Here is a 27,270-nt window from a genome sequence, read left to right as displayed (position 1 = left end):
ATTTGATTCAATGTTTGTATGTGGCCACCTGCCTATCATTATTTTATTGATCCCAAGATACTTGATACAATTGTTTTTGTATGTGGCCATCTGCCTACTATTATCATCTTATTATTATTAAATCTTATATTGTTGATTCATTTAGTCTTTTATTGGCGTACTTACCACACTTCAAGCTATCAGTATTTTTATGTACAGAATTCAAAGATTTATTTGTAGGTATTTATACCAACTATCATCCACAGTCCACTGCCCTGCCCTTGGATTCTGTCACTTTCAACTAACTCAAGAATCGAGAATGTTTTATTATCACAAACAAAATAATTGCATTGATAAAAAGTCACTTCATAAGGATACATTAACATTGATACTTTGTATACGAGAACACGTGATGTCAATTGAAACTAGGAGTGTGCTAAAATAAGGGTACTTTTGATAATTTTCCTATTGTGTTTTAATAAAAAGATGAAGCTCTAAAAAGAAGAGTAAATAATAATGAAACGACTACACTTTATTTGGGTTACAAATAATGAAAAATATACAAATATCACCACAGTTAAAACTAAAGCAAATCCTCACCACATTCTAGGGATTTCATACCACACATTTGTTCACAACATACAGTACATGAAAATTTCATTCACATTGAGATCCTGGAACTTATATTGGAAATTCGTTCGAAAATCTTGGAACTGTCAGGTAGGTCTTTCAAAATTTTGAAGATAGCTAAAAAATTTATTCATTATTACCATTCATATTAAGCACCTGTTATCAGGGTATTGTTTAACCATGACAGCCAATGTATCATGAGGTGGCGCTGTTCTGAATATCACATTCTTATATTTATCTTTATAGCACGAGTATCTGATTTCGTGGATTTTCTGGAATCCATAACCGCTAAGAAGTTTCTGCGAAAAGAATCCTGTGCAATCGGCCTTTGCTATCTGGAAGATAAAGGAATTGAAATTGAAATTCTTCATTCTCCAAAAAAATATGAACAATACAATATTATATTTGCATGTAAAAAATAAAAATACATTTCATTGGAGGCTCCTCTTATGGGTACCGTACATGCCTGTGAGAAAGATATTAAAGTATTTATTTGTTTTCTCACAATATACGATCCATGAGATTGGAATTAGGATAATTAGACATATTTAACCACAACATAAAATAATATAAATTGAAATAAATTATAAATCTTCAACGTTTCTTGGTTCTGTGTCAATGTATGTTGACTGAAATCTTTGCCTTCTTTGATTGATTGATTTATTTATCACATGCCAGGTCTTGGAAAACCTATTGCATTTACTGTATAAACATTAAAATTATACATTGCGAAATTACAAAATAATAAATTAAAAATATTATTCTAAATATACATTATCTAACCGTAGATTATCAAAATCTTGGGTGCCTAGGCACTGTCAAAATGAGCACAGAAATTTTTGCACTGTACCGTATTCATTTGGTTCTGAAAGACATTTTCCTCTAAATTGCTACTTATTGGACAGTAGTGTATAATATTAAATTTAAAAAATTATGAAACTAATAAATAAATAAAAATATTCAGCATTAGAACCCGGCCTCACAGAGAGCAATCTGCGATCCTGTAGGTTTTTATATAATATTCATCTTGGAGAGCAAGAGAGCGATTGAAGATATATTAGAAACCTATATAGGATAGCAGATCTCTCTCTCTCTCTCTTTTTGTAGAGAGTTAGTGGGGAGGATATTTTTAATAATCTTTCCGAAGAATGGACATTGATATGTCCAAAGCTCCGCTAATTTATGTAGATGCATAACAATATAATTATCTATAGTTATTATATTACAAATTGCTTTTTCATATCATAAATACAGTTCAATAATAATTATTTTCTTAGTCTATATTATGTGAATCCATCTATAATTTTGCTGTATTGTAAGCTATTGTATATAAGTGTATATACCAGTATATATTGTAATCTACACATAAATAAAGTACTCAATCAATCAATCAATCTCTACTGTGTGTGCCAGGCCCTATTAGATGTGCTGAAATAATTATGATAGACATTATAATAATATTATGTTCAAATTAAATAATTATGGCTCTGCAATCAAAAACACCCCTCAAATCCACTCAACAAAGAAAATTATTAAAATTATCTCAAATGAGAAGAATTTATTAGTGTATGATAATTAATTTCAAATATCCAATGGAAGCTCTATAAATAGAACAAAGTACTTCTAATAGTTGCAGTAGTATACCGTAATAATTATTTCAAATATTCAATAATAGCTATATAAAAAGAACTAAGTAAGTTACTTCTAATATTTGCAGTAGCAGAAGTCCTCAGTTCTATTTATATATAACTTTCATTGGATATAATTATTATGATAAAAAGAACTATAATTATAAAAAGAACTAAGTAAGTTACTTCTAATATTTGCAGTAGCAGAAGTTCTCAGTTCTATTTATTTATATATAACTTTCATTGGATATAATTATTATTATGAGTTAATAATTATTTTACAGTATATAATATTCCAGCAGTTGCAATTCCTAATAAAAATCTTTTATCTAAGAATAATTTACCACGTACCGGTAGCCAGATTCCTGCCCCAGATCCACACTTCTCTTGATCAACTCCTTGGCTAGTCCTCTGCCGAAATATTTAGAATCCACCGAAAGAAGGCGAATCTCGAAGATTTCTTCCACGTTGTATCTGCAGAAAAGATCCAAGTGCTGATTGGAATAGTAGAGCAGCTTGAAAATCTCCTTTATTTTCCCAGTCATTGTTTCAAGCTTCTCGTTGAAATCGTCTGGGTCACAATCGTGAATGATTCCATTCATTACGGTTGCAATCACCTGTGAAATTGTTCAAATTTTGACAAAATAGTATATTTCGCACCTAGAGCAGAAAATGAGACTTTTCCGGCTCGAAATCGGTTTTCAAGTCCGAGGCCGTAGGCCGAGGACTAGAAAAGATTGAGAGCCGGAAAAACATTTTTGCCCGTGGTGCAAACGCTACCGTATTTTTCGCCACACAGAAAAACAAACAATATCACTATCGTGACAATATACCATGAGAATAGTTGTTTACTAAGCACTTCCGAAAGCAGAAGTGGAAGGTCATAGCTCTAGCAAATCTGAGGTAATCTGAATATCAGGAAATTGTCCAAGTATTTTTATTTTTTATTCTGATTTGTCTAAATAACCTAAAAGATTATGTTTAACTATGTGGGAGGTTGAGTTTATACTTTTTTATTCGTTAAATTGTCAATAAGATGATATTATTATAAATGTTTTAAGTATTGAATAATAAACACAAATAATGAGAATCTATGTAGATCTATCAGATCTATGTAGGGACTGGAAAACAGCTGCTTTCTGTGCAGTGTGGCGAAAATGATATTACATAAATGTTTGTAGAGATAAAATAAAAACCGAAAATAAAATATGATATAGATTGTCATGTAGGCTACTGTCCAGCATGCATTGTTACAATATGTTTCTCCAATTATTTTGATGAATTGTGATTGTTTATTTGGTAAGTAATTAAATGAATAAATATGTATTGTCTAGGGTTAAAATAGTACCAATTAACTCAGTTGAACAAGACAACACATATTTATTTATTTATCTCATTGACAGTCACAAATCATTATTACAATATATAATATGATGCATGTATACGCTACTAATCATTGGTTATTATGGAATCATCATTATTATGGAAAATAATCCCAAAGGTTACAAAAACCTGTTTGGGCAGAAAAACTCCTTAATAAAACTCGTTATAGCCTTATTATGTAAGAATAAAATGAGATACACATAATATAATATACCTATAACAAATAATAGGCCTATAATTACCATATTTCCATACAACATGTACCGTACCCTAAGTCAATTGAACTGTATATATTGGCCTATATATGCTTCTTATTCAATAAACGGTGTTAGCTTGTAATTACGATGATAACTGATATATATACTCTGGTCTGACGTCTAGAGTGGGGGATTTGACTCCCCAAACACAGTGATTTTTATTCCCCAATAAATGATTTATGATACTAAAGGCGAACACACAATAGCAGCAGACAGACGTATGTAGACAGACGGAAAAAATAAAATGTATGCTTGCAGATGTGAGCAGACATATATGCAGTACAGACAAGGACGTGTGTAGTATGTGTGTGTTGCAACATTCGAACACCTGGGGAGGGACTTTTTCTCTGTATATCTGCATACGTCCGTCTGTTTCTGCGTGCGTTTGCAGACGTGTTAAGAAGTGAGAGGTAAAATATTAGGTGTACAAGAGGTGAGGTCCTTTGGTATATTGCGTATAGTATTTCTATAAAATATTTATAGGCTATGTGTAAGTAGAGATGATTTTTGTTCAGTCACATTGTACCGTTCTTTTTAAAATCATGTACATAATTTTACATAACTACTTTATTTTGGACTTTTTTAATTTTATCGAAACTTGCAAAGAAAAGTACAGCGTAGGTATATTTAAGGTAACTTATATTTTTTGTAATTTAGCACTAAACTATAAAACGGTATGAAAACTATATAGTTTTTCTCTCCCAATCAGTATTTTGGCAAAAAAAAAATGAAAAATAGAAAATAACATACATTTCTAAACATAATACAATATTTTATGTACGCCTATACCTCCTCCGCCTCTTCCTTTCACATCATCTTCCTATACATCCTCCTTCTCCATCTGTTTTTATATTTATTAATAATTGACATGAGATATACAAGAGCAAAGCTCAAGTGTTGTATGAAATGCCACCTTTATTAGAATGAAATGATAGGTAAATTGAATGAATAACAAAATAAATCATCTTCTCCTCCTACTATATATATTGCAACTCTCCAGAATCCTTTCCCTCGTCTCTCCTACCTGAACTTTAATAAAATTAAATTTTGATTTTGACTGTAGTAGGCTATGAATTTGAGAAGAGACATAAGCCTGATGTGCTTTCTCACAAAAGTGTAATATTGTACATGACTGACTGAATAAATTATCATTTTTTATGAAATAAGAATAAATTTGGTTCCAAATTTTCTTAAGTACCTTAACTCAATATTATATCACTGTTTGTGTAGTTGAGAAGTTGATATTGTGGTAATTATTCATATTAAATGAAAAAGACTAAGAAATTGTCAAAAAACCACAGATTTATTGATATTAGAGAGACTAGTTTCTGTTATTACACCATTGTCAATCTCTGATAAACTAAAACTAAAACTTTAGTTTGTCAATCTCTGATTGTCTAAAACATTTTAGTTTTAGTTTATCAGAGATTGACAATGGTGTAATAACCGAAACCGGTCTTTCTAAGTACCGTATCAATAAATCTGTGGTTTTGGACAAACATTTTAGTTTTAGTTTATCAGAGATTGACAATGGTGTAATAACAGAAACTGGTCTTTCTAAGTATCAATAAATCTGTGGTTTTTGACAAATTTCTTAGTCTTTTCCATTCAATATTAATTTATCGTTACAAGTGGTAATTCACCTGAATTACCTTCCTCTTCACCAATACCAGCAATGCCGGATGGGTTGCGTCAAGAGTTTAAAATATATAACTTTTCACAATTATCACATTTTCAACTATCGAGATGGCATTACACGTCAGACAAGGCCTACCAAGTCGTTAAGAAAAAAATCCTGAATGGAATAAAACGGATTTCTCCTAAGCCAACACTTTAGTCTCAGGTTGAATGCTGGTGTGTTCAACATCTTCAAATCCCCCGGCAGCCTATTGAAGATCCGCAAGGCCAATCAATGCAGGAAATGCATCACGGGTCTTTGACAAGCGACGGTATGGCACATCTATGAGACCTTGACTTCTAGTGTTTTTTTTTTTGAAAAACTTTTCAAGATTTGCTCGCACATACACAGCACACAAGTAAATGTAATGACTGTAGATGGTCATTACACTTGTGGATTGGAAGAGAGGTCGACAATGATCTAGAAATCCACTATAAAGGTAATAATGCGGATCAAGGTCATTGATTGCAATCAAGAATAATACAGGTCCTAGAACCGAGCACTGAGGGACACCATGATTTACAGACAGAGCCCTTGAATTTGCACCTCCAATGGATATGACCTGTCTTGGATCCTTCAAGTATGATTTGAGAGCCCGGAGAACAGCACCACCCACACAATATCGCTCAATCTTGCCAATCACTACGGTATTTCATGAGATATGCAGTCAAATGCTTTACTCAGGTCGCATAATGTCAGAGACAGGCAGTTGGTACTGAATAATTATTGAGTGGTATATTTCTAATTAATTCATTAATTTCAGTCATCTAAATTAAAAATTTATAGTTTCTTTGTTTATTTTGGATTAAAATTGTATAGAAATTGTACACGTGAAATTATAATCTTATCTGGGACTGTGTCATCACCAATAAATTTGGAAGGAAAATAGCACAAGGGCTATCTTATTATTTTATCTACCAATGTAATAACATCAGTGTCATTTCTATTGTAAATAAATAAATGGAATACCTTATCAGTTTTCTCGTCAAGTGCCGCAATACTAAACCCTTCTTTCAAGTTTTTCATGCAATAGTCATCCATCTCGGGCTGGGGTTCACCCCGCTTGCAAAGCTTCAAAGCGGCTAACAGCGGTTCGTCAACATAGAAATGATTTCGAAATAGATTGACCACTTCTTCGAACCGGCTCTCGGGCACTGGATATTCGAATTTTATTCCTTCCAATCTATTTCTAGGCTTTGATGAGTATCTGTGGAGTAGAGCAGAGGTGCTAGACAATTATTATCAAGTACCTAAGTGAAGCATGTATGTTCACTTTGTTAGGACTGCCGTACTTTTATGTACAAATAAATTAAATATTATGTAGTAGGTACCCTTTTAATATATAAGGTCTTTCAGTGGAAATCATTTAGCACCCTTTTATTGAAGAACAATAAAAGTTATCAAGTAACGTACTCTTTTTTCTATCAAAACTATAGCTTAGCTTTATTTATAAAATATAATTACCTATAGTACCCTTTGTAATTAATAAAATAATAGATTAAGAATATAAATTATAACAACTAGTTTTTGTAACCTGACGATGGTGTCAACACTGAAACTAGTTGTTATAATTTTTATTCTTAATCTATTATTTTATTAATTTCAAAGGGTACCTACTATAAAATTCTATTTTATAAATAAAAGAAAGTAGCCCTCAATTCATACATTGAATCAATGAAAATTCTCTTAAAGAATTATATAGTCACTTGTGATGATGATTGAAGCTAGAAACTAGTGGTTTTTCTAAATACAAGGAGAATTCTTCAATGTTGTTTTCCATCACGAACTGCTTATTATTAAATCACTTTTTACTGTTAGAAAAAACGACTAGCAGTCAGATATTTTACAATAAATGAATTAATCACTCACTGTGACAACGACATCTTTCGGCAGGTCCGCCATCTTCTTGGTTGCAACCAATGGCGTTGTCACAGTGAGTGATTAATTCATTTATTGTAAAATATCTGACTGCTAGTCGTTTTTTCTAATAGCAACAAGGAGAATATTGTTATCAGGTGTACCTGGACATCTATATGGGATATAGAGCACTCTACCTGATCTCAGATTGTAGAGCACAAAATTACGCCCAGAGGGATTTTGAATTATACATTCAAATGATAAAAATGAAGAATTGTTAATCAAAAACTAAAATTTATCAAAATTTTTTTTTTACTCTCATTTAAAAAAATTGTAACTCAGTACTCATTGCAGGTAGAGAGTTCCAAATAATCTCATTTTATTCAAAATTTAATAATTTAAAAATAGGCGAGAGCAAATTTATCTGTCCAATTAACGGTACTGGATTTGGTGGAAAGAGCTGAAAACTAAAAAATGAACCAAAAATACTGGCTTTTTGGACCACTCTGTATCCAACACACGGAAATTTTATCTGAAAAAATTGGGTCTGGACTTCTCTTATGTAGGTAGGCTATTTAAACAATATATTAAAAATCTGAACGACAGTATAAATTTCAAGCACGCTCTATGTTTTATATCTATGTTGGCTGAACTAACTGTGGTAAAAAATACAGTAATTATATTACTACGGTACTATATTGGGTAATATAGTTACTGCAGTAAAAACTATTTTTATGCACATTGAAACCGCAATTTAAAGCTATTTATACATTATTTATTAAATCAAATTACATACCGGTATATCATAGGCTTGATTATTTTCTGATAGTTGCTTCTCAAATTTAAAATTCTAAACATTGTAAATATATTTTCAACTAGAATTTATAAATAAATATTTAGGTTATTGTGATGAATTGAATTTTCAACTTTGGAACTGAGTTGTTTGATAATACCAGCTGTAAAATAGGCCTACAGGTTTTCAGTTGAAAAGACGGATTTCCCTTTTCTGCTTTATCTTGGAAAATTTATACGGTATCTAATTTAATAATATTATTACGATACTTAATGACTTTTATTTTAGGAAAAAATGGCTTCTTGAACGTTATAACTTAGACATGACTATATAAATTTAGATAAGAAATATAATAATTGATTTAGGTGTTTAATGAATATTCGATTACGGTACTTTAATTTTTTTCAACAGGATTGATTGTCACTTAACCGTAAAGCAGTCATTTTCTTTATTGCTGGACTATCTCCTGAATAATTTTGCTTTACTGTAAAATAATTAGCATTAATAATTATTCTGATTAATAAATATTATCATTCTGCTATTATAAATTATCATCTACTAACTCTCCAATAGATTTTTTAATCATCACATTTTCACATACCTACTGGTTAAAATCTCAATCAAAGGCAGATTGACTTTTCATCAATGTTTAATTCAACATACAAATATAATATCACATATAGCGTTAATATAATGAACAACATTTGTTACATCTATTACATTTTTTAAAAATCCATCATAACCAATATACTTTTAAAATAATGATATTCCTTTTCACCTACATTTATTGTCTGTAAATAATATTGTGAACAACATTATTATGAGTACGGTATACATAATATCATATATATTGTTAATGACTAGATGAAATTCTTTGAATTTCAATAACAATATTGGTAACTTAGTTACATTCATAATCAGCTCACATTCAATAACCCATTAATTTATTACACACAATAAATCATTCATATTTATGACACCATAGTATATAATATTGTTTATTATCTAACAATAAACTTACTCTATTATTAGTGAATCTATATATGTAGTTGATTCCCAAATAACGTACGATATATATACCTAACTCTTATTGTCTCTGTTAAAAATAGAATAAAAGGACTGAAATATGTTTTTCTACTTTTTGTGTAGTTGTCAATCTCTGATAATGGTGTAATAACCGAAACCGGTCTTTCTAAGTATCAATAAATCTGTGGTTTTGACAATTTCTTAGTCTTTTTAATTCAATATGAAATAATATTTTTTAAAATCGCAAAGTTCAAATCGTCATTTCAACGCAGCATGATTTTCTACTAAAACTGGTCCATTAATATTGATGATTTTTTCATGCAAATTATTTTTATTCTTAAAATTTATTTTAATAGCCATTGAGTTTAAATACTAGTTGTTTCCCCATTCACATTTATATTTCAAAAACATTATTGTCTATTAATATAGATGTATTTTGATAGATGGCGACCTAAAACAGGATAATTTTTATGATAAAGATGAAAATGAGATAACTGATTTCCTCAGAACATGCGTATAGTAGCAGCTTATGCTGAAAAAGATTGAATTTATGAACTCCAAATGAATAGTCATACTAATATTTTAAGATCTTTCCCATCATAAATAGAAATACAAGTCTCAGTACCCTTTTTTTGAATTATTTTAACACAAAATGTTTCAACATATCACTTGAAAATGGGATGAATGTTGAAACATGTTGTGATAAAATAATTCAAAAAAAGGGTACTGAGATTTGTATTTCTATTTATATTACAAGCAGCCCTAAACAGAAGAGAGTCTTTCCCATCATTATCAAATCATCAACATCCTTGTCAACACCCCCAACACCCCCCACGCATAAGCTTGATGCGACCTTATGTGGACACTACCTTAGAGAAAATATACTGTTGAAATATGGCATTATTCGTCTCTGAGACCACCCTTATTAGAAAAAACACACACAAGAGTGTTTCGATATGTGTTCCAAATAGCTTTCATTCATCTTATATCGACATAACTTCCCCTGTCATCCAAGTACAAGCCAAAGGCTGATGTGAGAATCATCCTCATGAAAAAAATGATCAAATCAATAACAAAATTACTTGGAACGATTTTGTTTGATATGATAATTATGATATTATATAGACAGTGACTTCTTGGTGTACCACCTTATCATATAAATATAGACTATATCATATTATAGTGAGGTCCATGTTATAATGGCGGTGGAGGAAGATAGGAGAACACGTTGCTGATTCTCTGCCTCGCCACTGCCTTCAAAAGACGATAGCTGATATACTTACTGTATCTGATGTAATATCAACTGTTCAATTTTGTTAAAAATGGTCAATTATTTTGTATTTGTCGAAGAAATAACATATTTTTCAATGACTATGAATAAAAATTTTTTGAGATGAAATGTTTTGTTTAATAATTGACCGAGCGAAGTGAGGTCTAAGATTCAAGTCGACGGTTTGGCATTTCTCTTAATGTTTATATGTTGCGCATTTAAGGCGAAACACGGTAATAGATTTTCATGAAATTTGACAGGTATGTTCCTTTTTAAATTGCGCGTCGACATATATACAAGGTTTTTGGAAATTTTGCATTTCAAGGATAATATAAAAGGAAAAAGGAGCCTCCTTCATACGCCAATATTGGAGTAAAAATCAGCTATAGAATTATTCATCATAAATCAGCTGTTTAGTGGCCTATAATACTACCCGTTCAAAAACATCGAACATCTTGAAAATGTATCTTTCCATCAACGTTAGTAGACAGTTGACTACAATACTTCCCGTTCAAAAACATTGAACATCTTGAAAATGTATCTTTCCATAAACGTCGTAGACAGTTGCAGCCAGACCTTATAACAGCGCTCACACTCACATTCTGGGACGACACGTCACGGTACGATAGGACAGAAATCTCATGTTTATTTAGGTTTTTTCTAGACCCTTTAAATGATAATTATTATATATCAATTTTTGAGAAAACATAACAACTGGTCAATATAACATTAAAAAATTAAGTATAAAACTCAAGGAGTTTTTAATATCATTGTGTCTGTACTCCCTGCAGGAGTTTGCAGATAGCACTGTGCGTTTGTGATTGTTGATTATCGATTTTTGTTTATTTATATAGGAGGTAAGACTTACTACTTTTTACTCTTCTACTACATTTTATGTTTATGTTGTTTGTATATTGACGCTGTTCCTAATGTACCTGTACATGTTCATGAAAAAAGATTTTTTCAATTCAATTCAATTCAACTTTCTGAGCGCGAGGTCTGTTGTTCACAGAACTACTAGTTATTTTTTTACATTGATAAAAAACAATCTGGCAGTGTTGCGGAGCTAGAAAAGGGTAGAGCTATCTGCTTTGTCGAATGATAGACAAGGATAACAACAACAATGACAATCAAATACTGCCATTATAACGTGGACCTCACTATATATCTCCTAAGTATTTATTGTCTGTTTAATGGTTGGTGTTTTACTGTAAAAGCTTGACCATTATTTTCAGCGAATTATGCGGTGGAGGTGTGTTGAAAATGATCTCGCCATCTTTATTCGTGTAGCTGGAATATTCCATTTCGTAGACGGTTTCGTGGCCCAGACTGGCCGCTATTTTTTGCGAAAATAGTCCTGTGGCGTCTTCTTTGAATACCTTCAAGCAAACAAGAAACCAGGGTTCAAAGTTCATTCAGAAATGTATAAATGGAAACAATCAGGCTCCACAATCACCGATCAGTAGGTTAGAAACACAAGTCTATCACTAAAAGATTCACCTTTCGTCCAAAAACTCACTATTTTCATACAATACTGGAAGGCCACTACTAACTCTTACTGGTAAATACTCTGATCATGAGAAAAAAACAGCCACTAACATTTTAAATTTAAGAAAACTACGGACGCATTTCACGAGCAACCATTCACGGTAGCCAGTGCTACCAACCTCCTTTTAGATTCTATTAGATTGCATATAACTTATCATACACATGATGAACATATGTGTTTGTCAAGTTCCCGTTCAATCTAATAGAATCAATAAGGATTAAGCTATTAACATTTTGTTGATAACTTTGGTGAAACCCAGCTTGAGACTGTTTTCTACTACTTTTTATGTTATGTTTGTTTGTGTTATATTGACGCTGCTCCTGATGTACCCGTATATGATTATGAATAAATATTTTTTTTTCAATTCAATATACCGTATCTCACTTCAGAATTTTCATTCAATTACACCTCACTCAAGTTTGCTCTGAGTAGTACCTACCTAATACCATAGAGAAACAATAGCTTAAGTAGATATCCCATGGTATAGGGCGTTTATGTCGCAATTTTCAATGTTAACTCAAGCCAATAGTCCACGTAGCTCTTTCCTGTGAAGCTGTGTGACGCATGTAGTCTCTCATATTGTGCTGTTCATACACTCTCACCCCCAAAAAACAGTGAAAATCGGCAAAAATCAACAGTGATCGACACAATAATAGGCTTGAGGTAACAGTAAAAGTTGCGACATAAACGCCCTATACCATGGGATATCTGCTTATGCTATTGTTACTCTATGCTAATACTGCTAAATGACGAAATAAACTTGTTTTATCATACAACACAAGTCATAAATATATCCAAAACTCCTTTCGAGAAAATATCCAAACCTCACCTTGAATCCAGCATCCTTAGCGACTGTCTCACTCCTGCTCATAAGCTCCTTAGCCAGCCCTCTTCCTCTAAACCGGGAGTCAACCGACAGTATACGGCACTCGAAAATGTTCTCCACTTCGTACTTGGAAAACAAATCCAGCGTTTGGTTTAAACTGTAGAGTAAACCGAAGATCTGCTTGAAACTGCCGTCTGTCATCGTTTCAAGCTTCTCCTGAGCGGCGTTTAGGTCACCCATGTGCTGAACCCCGTTTAAGGCAACTCCGATCACCTGGGAAAAAATGTATTGATCATGTTATTTTTTCAAGATAAATTATAAAGATTTTCACTTTATTTGAGTTGATGATCCATTCAATTGTTGCTTATAGTGTCAAAACATGTTAAATTCAATATATGACTATTGTTATTCTGTAATGTAATTGTCATTGAATAGAGATTTATTTATTCATAATGTGGAGCGGTGAAGCTCTCCTCTGCTACCTCTACATATAACTCCTCATATCTATGCCTCCTCATCACTGTGCGCATAGAGAAACGAAAAATGTATCTTCCTTTATCTCTGATGTGTGGTTACCCTAGGCCCTAGATTCTAGACGAGGAGTACCTCTCTAGGAGTAGGCTCTGTACAAGATGTGATTATTTTAAACACTCTCCAGTTCTGGCCTACTACAAAGTTTTCATAAATATATTGTGTATGATAATATCTAATCAAGTATTTTAATAGGGCTATTTTAATGTTAAATTATTACAAAAAAAAAAACACTACCCTTATTAAAAAGCTTCAAACACGACTAGTTCCGGTGAAAATGCCATTATCATTGTGTATAATACACAATATTTAATTATATAGTACAGTATAGTACTATAAGACCTTGCCGGACAAAGGGCACATAAGGCAATAGCTCATTTTTGGGAAATGGCTTTTGAAGATTTAATTTTTGGCACTGTCTCTTTTCACATTTGTGTGATTTTTGTGTTTTGTTTTTGTTCAACTACTACTTCCATGATGATTTTATAAAACTACTAGCCGTCAGGCTCGCTTCGCTCGCCATATCCGTCTAGCCAGGGGGCTCCGCCCCCTCTGGACCCCCGACTGGTTCGTCCAAGAATAAGATCAGCAGGCTCGCTTCGCTCGCCTGCATTTTTCTTTTGAGCATTTTTATCATATGTTAGAACAATCCAGTCGGGGGTCCAGACTAAACGTCTGGCTAAACGGATATGGCGAGCGGAGCGAGCCTGACGGCTAGTAATATAATATTCCCAGGATTGAAGTAGCAGTGCCCAATCAATTTTTCCGCGATAAATGCATTTAAATCTTCAACTTGGTGCCAACCTAACAAAGTCAACTCAACTTAATGCCAACCTGACAAAATTATTAATTTAGTAGCCAGTTAACAACTGTTTCGAAGAGGTACTCTATCTAGATTATAGTTCTATAGTAACATATGATATGGAAATTTCAATTATAATTAAGAGATTGGGAGAAGAAGAATATACATGCTAAAAGACGAAATTTAAACCCTTAAAAACAACCCTTAGAGTTAAAATATTGCCAAAAGATTTCTTAGTGCGCCTCTAAAGAGCCAACTGAACATATCTACCAAATTTGAACGTTTTTAGTCCGGTAGATTTTTAGTTATGCGAGTGAGTGAGTGAGTGAGTGAGTGAGTGAGTGAGTGAGTGAGTGCCATTTCGCTTATATATATATAGATGAAATAGTAATCTCATGAACATAAAACTAACAGTTCACAAGCTCACTTAATAAAATCTCTGAACAGTGAACGAGGGAACTATTTCAAAGAACATCAGCTGCCACCACTTCAATCAAGTTTATGTTAAACATCACAGGAAAAAGATATCTATGTGAAACTTGGCAAGCATGTACAGGAAATCATGGCGGTTCGTTTGAAACGATTGCCGGAAAAAGGGCACATAGACCCATGTGCCCTATGTCAGGCAAGGTCCTATTATAATAATATAGGCCTAATAATTATATACAATGTATAATTTCCAAGGTAGTGGAAAAAATGATCAACAACACCTCAAATTATGGAATATAAAATACATAAATCCACTAGATTTTTATATTTGAAGAACCAACTGTATCTCGGTATTTATTATATACCACTGCATCACTACCCTTATTATAATAAAGTATATAACAAACACGACTAGTTTCGGCGAAAATGCCATTATCATTGCGTATGTTACACAATATATAATTATAGCCTATACTAGCCTACGTATAATAATTCTAAAGTAGGGGAATGATCAACAACATGATCAAAATGATCAACAACACCTCAAACTATGGAATATAGAATACATAAATCGACTAGATTCTTATCTTTGAAGAACTGTATCACGGTATTTTATTCTGTTTGAATTATATATGGATCAATTCATCCACAATTTTTCAAATTCATGCCGGTTATTATGAAATACTGATATAACATTCATAATAGCCAATTATATGCTTCATTACAATCTCATATGTTTCTATACAATAATTAAAGAATTACCGTATTCTTTTTGTAACATCATCCCTTTCTTTTTCTTCCAATAGGCTAATGTTATTTAATCTGAATAAGACAATAAATTATTTAGTTTTTTATTCATGAACAAAGTATCCGTGTGCTGCCAAATTGTGCGAAATTTCAATCTTTTAATGCAAGCTTACATTCAATTTGACAACACTGCTGCATTGACATTAAAAGAAGATGGCATGAAAGATATCTGATAGGGCGTTTATACTCCAAATTTCACTGTCAACTTAAGCCGATAGACCTATTAGTTGTTTTTCGTGGAGCTACGACATGTGACGCTGGTAGTCCCTCATACTGTGCCGATCTTACACTCTCACCCGGCTAAAACAGTACCGTAATAATTATTATAATATTGTGATTAATAGTAGTCGACAGTAGCCAGCTTGTATTAACAAAATAAAATCGGCTTGAAATTTGTAATATAAACTAGGTACCTATAACGTGGGTTATATTTTTATTTATTATTTATTTATTTGTGGATACAATCACAAATCATATAAATATGATTGGGAAGGAACAACAGACTTGGCCCAAACTATTCCATTATGCTATCTCTATGCTTATGCTATCTTTTCTCTATGGTGTATATCATAGATCTGATAGTTTTAATGTATGTTGAACTTACCTCTCCAGTGTGGGTGTCGAGAGCCATAACTGACATGCCGTCTTTGAGGGTGGACAAACTGTGCTCCTCCAACTCGGCATGCGGCTGGCCTGGCTCACACAGCTGCACCGACCGGTTGATCGGCTCGTCGGCGAAGAAGTTGTGCCGCAGATGCACGATCACGTCCAGGTACCTGTCCTCGGGTACCGGCCACTCGAATGTGATGCCTTCCAAAGTCATTATTCTGACCACGGTGGATGACGGCTGATTTCTGTGCAAAAACCGCGTTAAAATTTATTCTCAATTAATTATAAATAACACTCCAAGTTGTTCGTCATTCTGACCACGGTGGATGACTGATTTCTGTGCAAAAACAACGTTCAAAAACTCCAAATCTATTCTCTATTCATTACAAATGGAATTCATACCAACAAAATTTATATATAGGGGCTTGTTCACACTAGATCAACTAAATTGTAGAACAGCAGGTAGGATTTTACAAAAATTATACCTCTGGCACACTAGAGCAACTTAGTTGTAAGAGTAGCTGTAACTAAAAGGAATTCTTGATAAAATTTGTAAATCCCGGGATTGACATCCCTAACTGTAATTGTTTCAATTCAATTCAATACCGTACTAGGAGTGGAAGCGTGGTAATATTCTGTTATCCATATGCTTCACCGCACTCACCCTACAAAATAGAACAGTTATGCAGTGTGCTCAGTAGATAGGAAAAGCTTGTGTTCTATTCCTTACAGAAAAGTTGCTCTCAAAAAAGTTGACAGTGTGAACCGGATCTAAACTGCCGGCCGGGTTGGTCTAGTGTCTAGTGGTAGGAAGCATACTAACTTCGGTGTCAGAGAGAACTTCTATAATATGCTGTATTCTGTGCTTCACCCTGATAGCACCGCCTGGTTCGTGGGTTCGAATCCCGCTGTTGAGATGGACGAGGTAGCACCTATGTGAATGGGGGCATGGGATGGTCGATACAATATACAAACGTAAGACCCTTCGGCATGTAAGGGCGAGGACACATTTGGTTTGCAACGTTTTGGTCCAACTTGTTTAGTGAGGGAAAGAGCTGAAGCATTTCCAATCTGCCTGGCACACTGACAATCTGTGGTTGTTCTATTTTGTTGGGTGAGTGCATAGTGAAGCATGAATAAAATGCAACTATTTGTTCGTAGGAGGTTGGCATGTACACTATCATATCATTATCAATTATGTGGAAAATTGAGATAGGTACTTTAGAAGTACAAACAAATGAGAAAATTGGAAAAGCAAACATTTTTAATATGTTGATCATAAAATGTATTATCTTTTTCAATTTTTTTTAGAATTTCTAATCTTTAATTAATGATTAAATTATATATTAATTATACGATTGTTTATTTGATTTATCTATCTGTATTGTACTAGTCATGATCATATTATAGAGAGCTGTATAAATCTACCGATGAAAATTACTGAGATATTGCAATTATTCAAATGCTAATGAATTAATTATTATCATTATTATTATTATTATTATTATTATTATTATTATTATTAAACGAAAATTTAAAATGTTATCTAAATTTAGGAGAGAAATAGTACAAGGAGTATCCTAAGTTTTTCTCTCCCAATCAGTGCTACCTACTTTGTAAAAATTATAAATTATAAAATTCAAATCAAATGCTGTAATTCACCCCGAAGACTTCTGCTACTACAAATATTGATAACAGGGTAAACAGCTAGATGGGAATTCGATGAGCGCTACTATTCAAAAATTATTTGTCAGCCCGGGAATCGAACCCAGTACCTCCTAATTGCCGGTCAGGAATGCTTACCCTAGTCAGTTTTATAGAATTACAGCATTGAATTTGGATTTTCGTTTGATAATAATAATTGGCTGTATGAATTCTAAAATCATGTTAAATATAGTAAGGAATGTTTGAACTCGTAGCTAGAGCACAATATTTATTTTTCTAGCCACATCAATTATTAAAAAAAAATATTTTCTTGTAACACTGTTGTTAATTGGTGAATAAATTTTATTTTATTCACTTCTACTTTCCACTTTTTCATGAAATTCATATAATGTAGGTACCCAATATTGAGATGTTGTACAGTACGGTACCGTACCGGTATTGTAATTACTGTATGACGAAACTCTATGCTTGTAAAAGCTCTTGAGTTAATAATAAATTCTTATTATTTATTAATAGAATATGCTGACCAGTGATGAATTTATTAAAATTACGGACAGACAATTCAAAAAGTCAGTCAGATAAGCTGAGGAGCCCACTTCAATTTATACAATACTGCACTAGAGGTACGGTACCTATTGTAAAATAATAAGGCAAGTGATTAATTAAATTATGAGCGTGTGTATCGACAATACCGTTGGGAAGTAAATAGATAATTTGATGAAGTTTAATTAATTTAATGGATTCAAGGTTTATAGCCACCGTACCTTAATGAAATTTAAAATTTATTATTAATAATGACAAAGTGATCATCATGTTGATCAATATTTTAAAACTGGGAAATTAACAAATAATGGAAAACCTCAAAGTCTCCATTACCAGCACTTGTACACTTAAAAACAATAACAATTTAGAAGTACATTGGTTATAGTATGTTGTCATAATATTTACCTTGAGTCATAAATTTTCTTTTAAATCATCATTAGTAACTCTGCAATATATGAGTCTGGCAACGTGGAGAATTATAATTTATTGAAAAGCATTAGCCTAATTCAATGTTTTCTTTACATTTTATTTAAATCACATTTCAGAATGTCTATTGGAGAGTTAAAATTGGAAGTGCTACAATAAAATGAAGAGTACTAGATAATTATTTATTGTATTTTAATAATCAGTACCTCTAAAAAGAAGATTAAATATTCAATAATACTCACCTATGACATTACAATTGAGAATAATATTATGTGCTGATCAATTATTCGCTCGACTATTAGTTCAAAAATAAGAAAAATCAAATTCTATAATGTAGATTAAGAGGTGTTTTGTGGATAACATATTCATAGAATCAAGAATTTATTTGTCAGATGACTTATTAAATCAGTAGAAAAATTCACACAACACAAAAAAAATCAAATAAACTTTAATTGAGTCAAAATTAAACTTTAAATAACAATCAATATTATCACTTGTATATATTTCAATATTATAGAAAAGATACCAATGATGCTATCATTTCTTCACGCTAGTACCTATCCATAAACAAAAAACCTATAAGTGCATGCGAATTGAATTTTTTTTTTGAAAATGAATTAAAAATTACCAGTAGCCTCTTTTTCAAGAAAAATTCTTAACAAGTCGATATTTATTGTTCTGCTCATATTGAAGCAGAGGATCTTTCTCTTACATAGAATAAAATATATATCCCAGTACTGTGAATATTCAGTCTTGCATTCCAATAACACAGTCACTACATTCTCAAAACTACAGTTTCTACAACCCTACATGAAACGGTTTGTAGTGTAGTGTATTGAATAATATGTAGAATCCCGTATTTCTAGCACACACTGACAATACAATATCAATAACTACTATCCTATATCAAACGTTTTGTATAAGGTATTGATTAATATATTCAGATCCCGCACACTGTCAACACAATCGCGCAATAATTGTTATCCTTCATGAAACGCTTTTTAGTTCATTGAATATATTCAAATCCAGCACACTGACAATGAATGAATTTTAAATGAATAAATGTTTATTGCAAAAAAAATAAATATTTTAAACAATATTTTTGTTGTGGCTGGAATAAGAGGAGCCTTGCGCTCCAGACACGAGTTCTATAGTGAAGTCCATGTTTTAATGGTAGTGTGGAAAGTTAGGAGAAAAACGTTGCCGATCCTCTGTCTAATTGTCAATGCCTTCTATAGACGGAATGATGATACAGATTTATAGATGTAATAAACGGTTCATTCTCATTTAAAATAATCAATTATATTTTACTATGCAAGTAATTATATTTGACAATAATTTCATAATGAAGTTTTATAATTAAGATGAAATATTTTGTTAATTAATTATTAATTCTACATTTTTAAAAGGCGATCTGGCAACAGAGCAAAGCGAAAAAGATACAGCGCTATCAGCTTTGTTGAATGATGGACAAGTATAGCAATACCATTGCTAATCAAACACTGCCATTATAACGTGGACCTCACTATATGCATTTGAAATTCTGGGAAAACTATTACAAATTTACATCAATTTTGGTTTAATTGACCGAGCGAAGTGAGGTCTAAGATTCAAGCCGACGGTTTGGCATTTCTCTTAATGTTTAAATGTTTATATGTTGCGCATTTACGGCGAAACGCGGTAATAGATTTTCATGAAATTTGACAGGTATGTTCCTTTTTAAATTGCGCGTCGACGTAAATACGAGGTTTTTGGAAATTTTGCATTTCAAGGATAATATAAAAGGAAAAAGGAGCCTCCTTCATACGCCAATATTAGAGTAAAAATCAGACTATAGAGTTATTCATTATAAATCAGCTGTTTAGTGGACTATAATACTACCCGTTCAAAAACATCGAACATCTTTAAAATTTATCTTTTCATCAACTTGAATAAAAACACAAATATGTTGTCAAATTCTTCACTGTTTTATTTAGTACACGACCAAGGTTTCGTGACCACACCGGTCACATTTTCATGTTGACTTCATATTTGTGTTTTTATTCAATTATGGAACGGTTCTACAATATTGACAATGACTCAGTCGAATTTCCATCAACGTTGTAGACAGTTGCAGCCAGACCTGATAACAGCGCTCACACTCACATTCCGGGACGACACGTCACCGCGTTCGACAGAAAGCTCTATGTTTATTTAGGATTTTTCCTAGACATTTTAAATTGACAAATTATTTATTATTTTTTGAAAAACATAACAACAGGTCAATGTAACTTACTGAGCGCGAGGTCCACTGTTCACATAACTACTAGTAAATTAATAACAGAAACAAAAATTGTAGAATTATCCTGAAATGAGACGTTGATACAATTTAAGTGCTGAATAAAACAATACTATCTCAATAGCTGTAACCAATCCTAGAGAACGTTTGCCATCCTTATAACAAAACAACATTGTTGAATAAAGAGGGAGCCAGCAATCAATAAAGGATAGCAGTGAGATTCAGGTTGAGCGGTCAGCATGCCTCATAAATAGCAGCAATACTCTCCAATCAACTGTGTGCTGACAGTTTGAAGTGAGTAGCAGTGTGCCTGAATAGGAATGTATACAGGTAACCATGGAAACAATGAATGGTGAGCCTTGTAGCTTACTCCTGCAGCCTTGCAAATATTTGCGTATATGACTTTGACAGCTATCCAATACATATCTGGACCTGTTGAGAGCTTTTACTACACGGAATCAGCTCAATCGATTTTCCCATCACTTAATTTGATTGCTATACAGCTCCGCAGTTTGGGAGGAATTGAGATTTAATCCATCAAGCACGTTCCCAGACAGCACAGAATATTCTGATATTATTATCAGATTAATCAAAATGTACCCAACTCTATGTATTATTCTCAGAACAATCCATGAGAATATTTGTATTGAACTTTCATAGAGAATAAACTAATTTTATCCTGGCGAATGTAATATTAACAATAAAAATATTTATTTATTTATCACATTGTGTATATATACTTGACATGAGGAAAGGCACAACAGGCTCATGCCCAAAACTGTCCCATTTCCAATTTATACTATACTGTCCAAATCAAAATATTGTCATTATTGTCACTGCCGCCTGCCTCAACGATAAAAATGTACTATTACTTGTGTAAAACAATTTTTCCCTTTTCCTTATTATTTCATTCCTTTCTAATAAATTCTCATTTTTCCCTGTTTTTATTAATTCTGTATCAAAATCTGATGTATATACATATTATTTTATGTTTGCATTTTGTATTAGTTTTCTTTCATTTTTTACTTGAAATCTTCGAAGTGTAATATTTATTTTGTCTAAGTTTATTTATCTTTTGTAACTCATTTTTTTCCTGTAACTGGGCACCCCTCGAAAAACCTTTGGGTTTGGCAGGACCCTAACTGTTTGTATTGCTGTGAATAAAAAATTTTGATTTGAAAAAAAAATTGATTTGATTTGGTTATGTTACTTTCACTTTTCAAAATACAATTTACACTCTTCAATACTCAGATAATATTCTGGTAGTTTCAACTCCAAACTTTCTAGGAGTATCCTACGATTATTCTTCCCACACTGTTTTTTGGGCCAATGTTGGCAAATTCTGAAACTTTGTCTGTTTATACTTTTGATGAAGAGTTATAGAGATTTGGAAGAGTTTCTTCCACTTAATCTAATAATATGCTATATATACAGCTCCGCATTTTGAAAGAATTTAAGATTTAATCCATGAAGCACCGCATTTTGAAAGAATTTAAGATTTAATCCATGAAGCACAGTGTCTCTTCATTTTTGGTACAACGTTATATAAGGGATCATAATAATGCATTTTATGAATTCTATCGATCATATTTTGGTACTCATATTTGGAAGCAAATAGGTAGGTACTCATATTTGAACACGGAAAAAGAGATAATTTTACCTATATAGTTGTGTATTTCAGAATTTTTATTTACAGTATATTCTTCTGTCAAATAATGTAGGCTAATATCAAGCGAATATTCACTCAGATCTATCAGAGAAATGATCTAATTGAGTGAAAAAGATTATCATTGAGTGGAAATCATTTGATTACACTGGGATAAGAGCCATGTCAATTGAGCTGCGTTCACACCAAAGTTATCAACAAAATGTTAGTAACTTAATTTGTTAATAGCTTTATCCTCATAGATTCTATGAGATTGAACATAACTCATCATACACATGATGAACATATGTGTTTGTCAAGTTTCCTTCAATCTAATAGAATCTATAAGGATTAAGTTATTAAAATTTTGCTAATAACTTTGGTGTAAACGCAGCTCTAGGTTACTGTGTTCTATGTTGTTATTATCATTATTAATTTTTTTCCAATACTATGGAAAATATTCATGAAAAGGTGTGGAACAACCAGTGAGGAGAGTTGATTTCCTGAATCAACTTTGGTATTTTTAGACTTTTTTTTTAATTTGAAGAATATTCGAAAAAATGTGAACCTGAATCTTAGTTTGATATTCTTTAAAATTGTTTATTTTATTTCACCAGATTCAAACCTTCCTCTGTAATTAGAAAAATACAGTTCTATTTTCTCCCTTCCCTTTTTTCCTTATTACTTCTCTTCTCTTCTTTGCCTGCCTATTACATGGGAAACCATAGTTGGCTAGGTATCTTCCTCTCTTTTTTTCTCTTCTCCAACACACCCAAACACAAAGCCCATGGTTTTTAATATTTGTAACATTTTATTGTGTTTTATTTGTTTCGTAATTCTTTGTAATTTTGTTTTTGTCTTGTTTTGTGTGTTTTTAATAAATTGAAATTGAAATTGAATTGAAATTGAAATATCACATCCCGTAAAGGTCGATGTGACAAAAATAGAACTGTGTTTTACAATTAAATATGGAGAAATTCCACAATATTGATTCCTATTTAACATACCTTCCTCAGTAGGTTAGGGTAGTAGAAATGAACCCAAAATGTCGTAAAAGGCAGCTAAAAGGGTGTAACTATGACCGTTGACCCAATTCCTTCGACCAATCCCAGCACAATAATTTATTGCCTAGTATTTTTCAACCTCGAGGTGTAGCGTGATCCCTACCTCACGGTTGGTAGAAGTTTTACTTCATCCTACAAACCAGGATTTTCCAAGATAAGTTTGATTCTGTTCCTATCCCTTGAAACTCTTTCAAAAATAATGTAGATTATAGTAGAAATCATTCATAGACCTGACTATTCGAGGAAGCTTCAATTCAAAGTACGGTACTGCATTTTTATATGAAGTTATAGGATTTCAAAGTTGGAATGTTGAAGAAAAAATATTCAATAGCCTATTCAATTTCAACTGTTTTTTTTTCATTGGTTGATGGATAACAATGGAGGTACCCACGATCTTCACATACATTTGACGATATTCTTTTTATTGTAATCCCATTCCACCAGTAATAAATTCAGATATTTAACTCTTTATTTGAAATGGATTTCTTAGATTAGAATATTATTTCCTACCGAATTCAAAACTTAACAACTCCTATGAATTTTTCTTCTACAGGTGATTGTAAAGTTGGAAATATTTATTCAATAGATTAATCATGAATTGAAATAAAGAGGGTCCACTTCCTAATACCCTAATCCCTACGTAATTCGAACAAAGAAGAGATACGGTACTATGTTGATTTCTAAAATGTAATTATAAATTTTTATTTTATGAATCAAGCTATAGAGGCAGTAATTGTGATTCGAATATATCAATCATAACAATAAACTTCATTCCTAGCCATGAATTTCAAGTAATTTGAGAATATTTCCTAATCATACCATAGAGAAACAATAGCATAAGTAGATATCCCATGGTATAGGTCGTTTATGTCGCAACTTTTACTGTTATCTCAAGCCAATAGTCCACGTACTTCTTTACCGTGAAGCTTTATGACGCTGGTAGTCTCTCATATTGTGCCGTTCATACACTCTTACCCGGTCAAAACAGTAAAAATCGACAATAATAGACAGTAATCAGCATGAGATAACAGTAAAAGTTATGACATAAATAAATAAATAATATATTTATTACTATTTGATTCACAACAAACATTGGTCATTGTCACATAAATGCCCTATACCATGGGATATCTACTTACGCTATTGTTTCTCTATGCTTATACTAACAATAACTTATACTATGAATAATATGGTTCCTTGCACAACCTCACCGATAAATCATTATCCATTTAAAACTCCAGTTTCTCTTTCAAGTCCAATATTAAATTCTCCTTGTATTTCTGTTCTATTCTATCGTCATATAATTGACTTAATATTGTCATATTCATATTTTCTATTGCCTATTCATTCTATTATCTTATCTGTGAGGTAGTTACCTACTTTAACACATCCAGAGGAGTTTATTCATGAATTCAGGAGCATTACATAATATTTTTTATACATTTTCAATAATAAAACATTATTGAAAGTTTTCAAAATGATACCTCACTATATAATATAATATATGTGTCGAGGATATCATTCAATGATTGAATGATTTTATTTAAGCCAAAGTACATCAGTACATAAGCCAGGTCATATACAACATTCATTATAAATAAAAAAAATACAATATACAATGTCAGCTTTTAAAAAGTCCAGTGTCTAATTTATTGTCTTTATGTGATGACTATTTTCACTATGTCCAACGTATATTAATCATATAATATGTCCACTTCTATTATCAATATAATATCATAATATACAATATAATAATATAATAATATGCATTATGTTTAATTTAATGTATGTTACAAAGTAAAAAAGTATTAGCTATCAAATTAATACAAAATTATGATGAAGCAGACTAATACAAAAAATTCCGAAAATCGAATACTATATTGTCTCTTTTCTGTATAGGGCTACTTGTAATATAAATATAACTAAAAATAAAAATCTCAGTACCCTTTTTTTGAATTATTTTAATGTGATAAAATAATTCAAAAAGGGTCCCGGTACTGAGATTTTTATTTTTTTCTAATACGACATCTATTACCCTAATCATCACCTTGTACATTGATACTATACCGTATCAGTGATGTAGATATAAATTCACTTAAAAGTTCTATTCCACTCCAATCAACGTTTGAATACAGTGTTGATCTAACAGAATATCTGTAGCCACAAAGAAACCAGATACACAATTTAGAATGGAAAAAGTAAATCTACCTGTTGAATATGCTAGCTGTAAATCAGCGCCCAACCCAGGCGAAGGAAAGTTGCCACAAAAAGATACAGCTATAAAAGAGGAGAAGAGTTACTCACTCACCAGACTACACTGTTCTATTGTGAGGAGGAGGTTTTCCAACCGCTTTCCACGATTTTCCAAGTGCTTTCCTCGTCGCGCGATCTATTCTAGGCAGAGAAAAGCAGGGAGCTCTACATCTGTCTCGGTGGTTGGCAGTGAACTGATTGAATTTACAGATGTTGTGCACCCCCGTATTGTTTCCCACCAGGGGCTTGTACCCCCCTATAAATCAATTCACCCTGTTGCACATACAGCCCCGAAAAGTGGTGGGGGGGGCAGGGGGACACACCCTCTAAACTTAACACCCTTACACACTGTGAGACGAGACGCGAGAGACGTTCTGACTTCATCCAAGTAATGGAGCGCCTGTGTAGTAAACCCCTCCCGCTTCCCAACCCTTGAAACCACCCCCTCCCGTTGCCATGACAACGTGTTTTGTGTGAGTGTGTGTGTGTGTGTGTTGACCTACAATGCTCAGTTGATTTGTAGTGGTGGTAGTAGAGCGAGCGTGCAGAACAATAATAATTAATCATGAGCCGCGCGTTTTCCTGAGATTCACTTTAATATGTCAGTACTCCTTGTATAAATAACATTGATGCGTCCATTCAACCAATGCCGACAATTCGAATAAATTCTTACTACAATGAGATTCATTTTAAACCGGCAGCAATCCTTGTAAACAACAAACTACGCGTCTCATTCAATTAATGCTGCCAATCAGAACAAAATCTCACTACAATGAGATTCATTTTAAACCGGCAGCAATCCTCATTAATAGCAAACAATGCTTCTCATCTAACCAATACTGACAGTTTGAAGTGGGCGGACGGACAAGAGGCGCGTGGTTTCTTGATTGGAAATTCACTTGGAAAGTTTTCTGGGCAGAAATTTTGTGATGATGCTGCAGATGGGTGATTGGGTTTGGTTTTATAGAGATGAAAACTGGAGTTGTAGTTTATGATACTGTAATAAATAACTAATTATTTATTTATTTTTAAGGATAATTATCTCAGGATATTTTTTTTTGTTGAGGATGATCCTACATTAGATCTAGGCTTGTATACATTGGTATGATTATGAAAGATGAAATTATAGTTTCATGAAAACAAGAACTAATATTTTTGTTGAGGATAATTATCCCAGAATTTTATTTATTTATTATTTATATTTTTGTTGAGGATGATCCTACATGAGCAGATCTAGGCTTGTACATGGGTATGATGATGAAAGATGAAATTATAGTTTCATGGAAACAAGAACTAATATTTTTGTTGAGGATAATATTATCACATAATTTTATTTTTTATT

The 27,270-nt window shown here is 32.4% G+C and overlaps 2 protein-coding genes across 3 annotated transcripts; both read right to left on the bottom strand.

Annotated features, from left to right (window-relative positions):
- Positions 1-752: 752 nt before the first annotated feature.
- Positions 753-8,624, bottom strand: LOC111056180. The gene is made up of 4 exons (XM_022343514.2): positions 8,209-8,624; positions 6,525-6,762; positions 2,582-2,854; positions 753-944 (listed from the first exon to the last, which is right to left on the bottom strand). The coding sequence occupies exons 1-4, from the start codon at positions 8,268-8,270 to the stop codon at positions 753-755; spliced, it is 765 nt and encodes a 254-aa protein (XP_022199206.2). The 5' UTR covers positions 8,271-8,624.
- Positions 8,625-11,200: 2,576 nt separating this feature from the next.
- Positions 11,201-26,293, bottom strand: LOC111056184. Of its 2 annotated transcripts, none has more exons than XM_039437377.1 (4): positions 25,884-25,966; positions 16,050-16,299; positions 12,880-13,149; positions 11,201-11,880 (listed from the first exon to the last, which is right to left on the bottom strand). In XM_039437377.1, exons 2-4 carry the CDS (start codon positions 16,266-16,268, stop codon positions 11,707-11,709), a joined length of 663 nt encoding a protein of 220 aa, XP_039293311.1. In that variant the 5' UTR covers positions 16,269-16,299; positions 25,884-25,966; the 3' UTR covers positions 11,201-11,706. The 2 variants fall into 2 exon arrangements, with proteins under 2 accessions (XP_039293311.1, XP_039293310.1); XM_039437376.1 differs by lacking the exon at positions 25,884-25,966 and adding an exon at positions 25,984-26,293 and having other exon boundaries at positions 11,202-11,880.
- Positions 26,294-27,270: the final 977 nt, after the last annotated feature.

Source organism: Nilaparvata lugens, chromosome 11 (assembly GCF_014356525.2).
Source record: "Nilaparvata lugens isolate BPH chromosome 11, ASM1435652v1, whole genome shotgun sequence".
NCBI lineage: Eukaryota > Metazoa > Arthropoda > Insecta > Hemiptera > Delphacidae > Nilaparvata > Nilaparvata lugens.
This window is presented reverse-complemented; position numbering and strand designations above follow the sequence as displayed.

Excerpts from the sequence above, each read along its gene's own strand:
- LOC111056180 (XM_022343514.2), bottom strand. The coding sequence starts at position 8,270 with ATGTTTAGAATTTTAAATTTGAGAAGCAACTATCAGAAAATAATCAAG. Across the intron at positions 6,763-8,208 it reads ATCAAGCCTATGATATACCG|ATACTCATCAAAGCCTAGAA; the intron begins GTATGTAATTTG and ends TCTACTCCACAG. Across the intron at positions 2,855-6,524 it reads TTGACGAGAAAACTGATAAG|GTGATTGCAACCGTAATGAA; the intron begins GTATTCCATTTA and ends ACAATTTCACAG.
- LOC111056184 (XM_039437376.1), bottom strand. The coding sequence starts at position 16,268 with ATGACTTTGGAAGGCATCACATTCGAGTGGCCGGTACCCGAGGACAGG. Across the intron at positions 13,150-16,049 it reads TCGACACCCACACTGGAGAG|GTGATCGGAGTTGCCTTAAA; the intron begins GTAAGTTCAACA and ends ATTTTTTCCCAG. Across the intron at positions 11,881-12,879 it reads CTAAGGATGCTGGATTCAAG|GTATTCAAAGAAGACGCCAC; the intron begins GTGAGGTTTGGA and ends GTTTGCTTGAAG.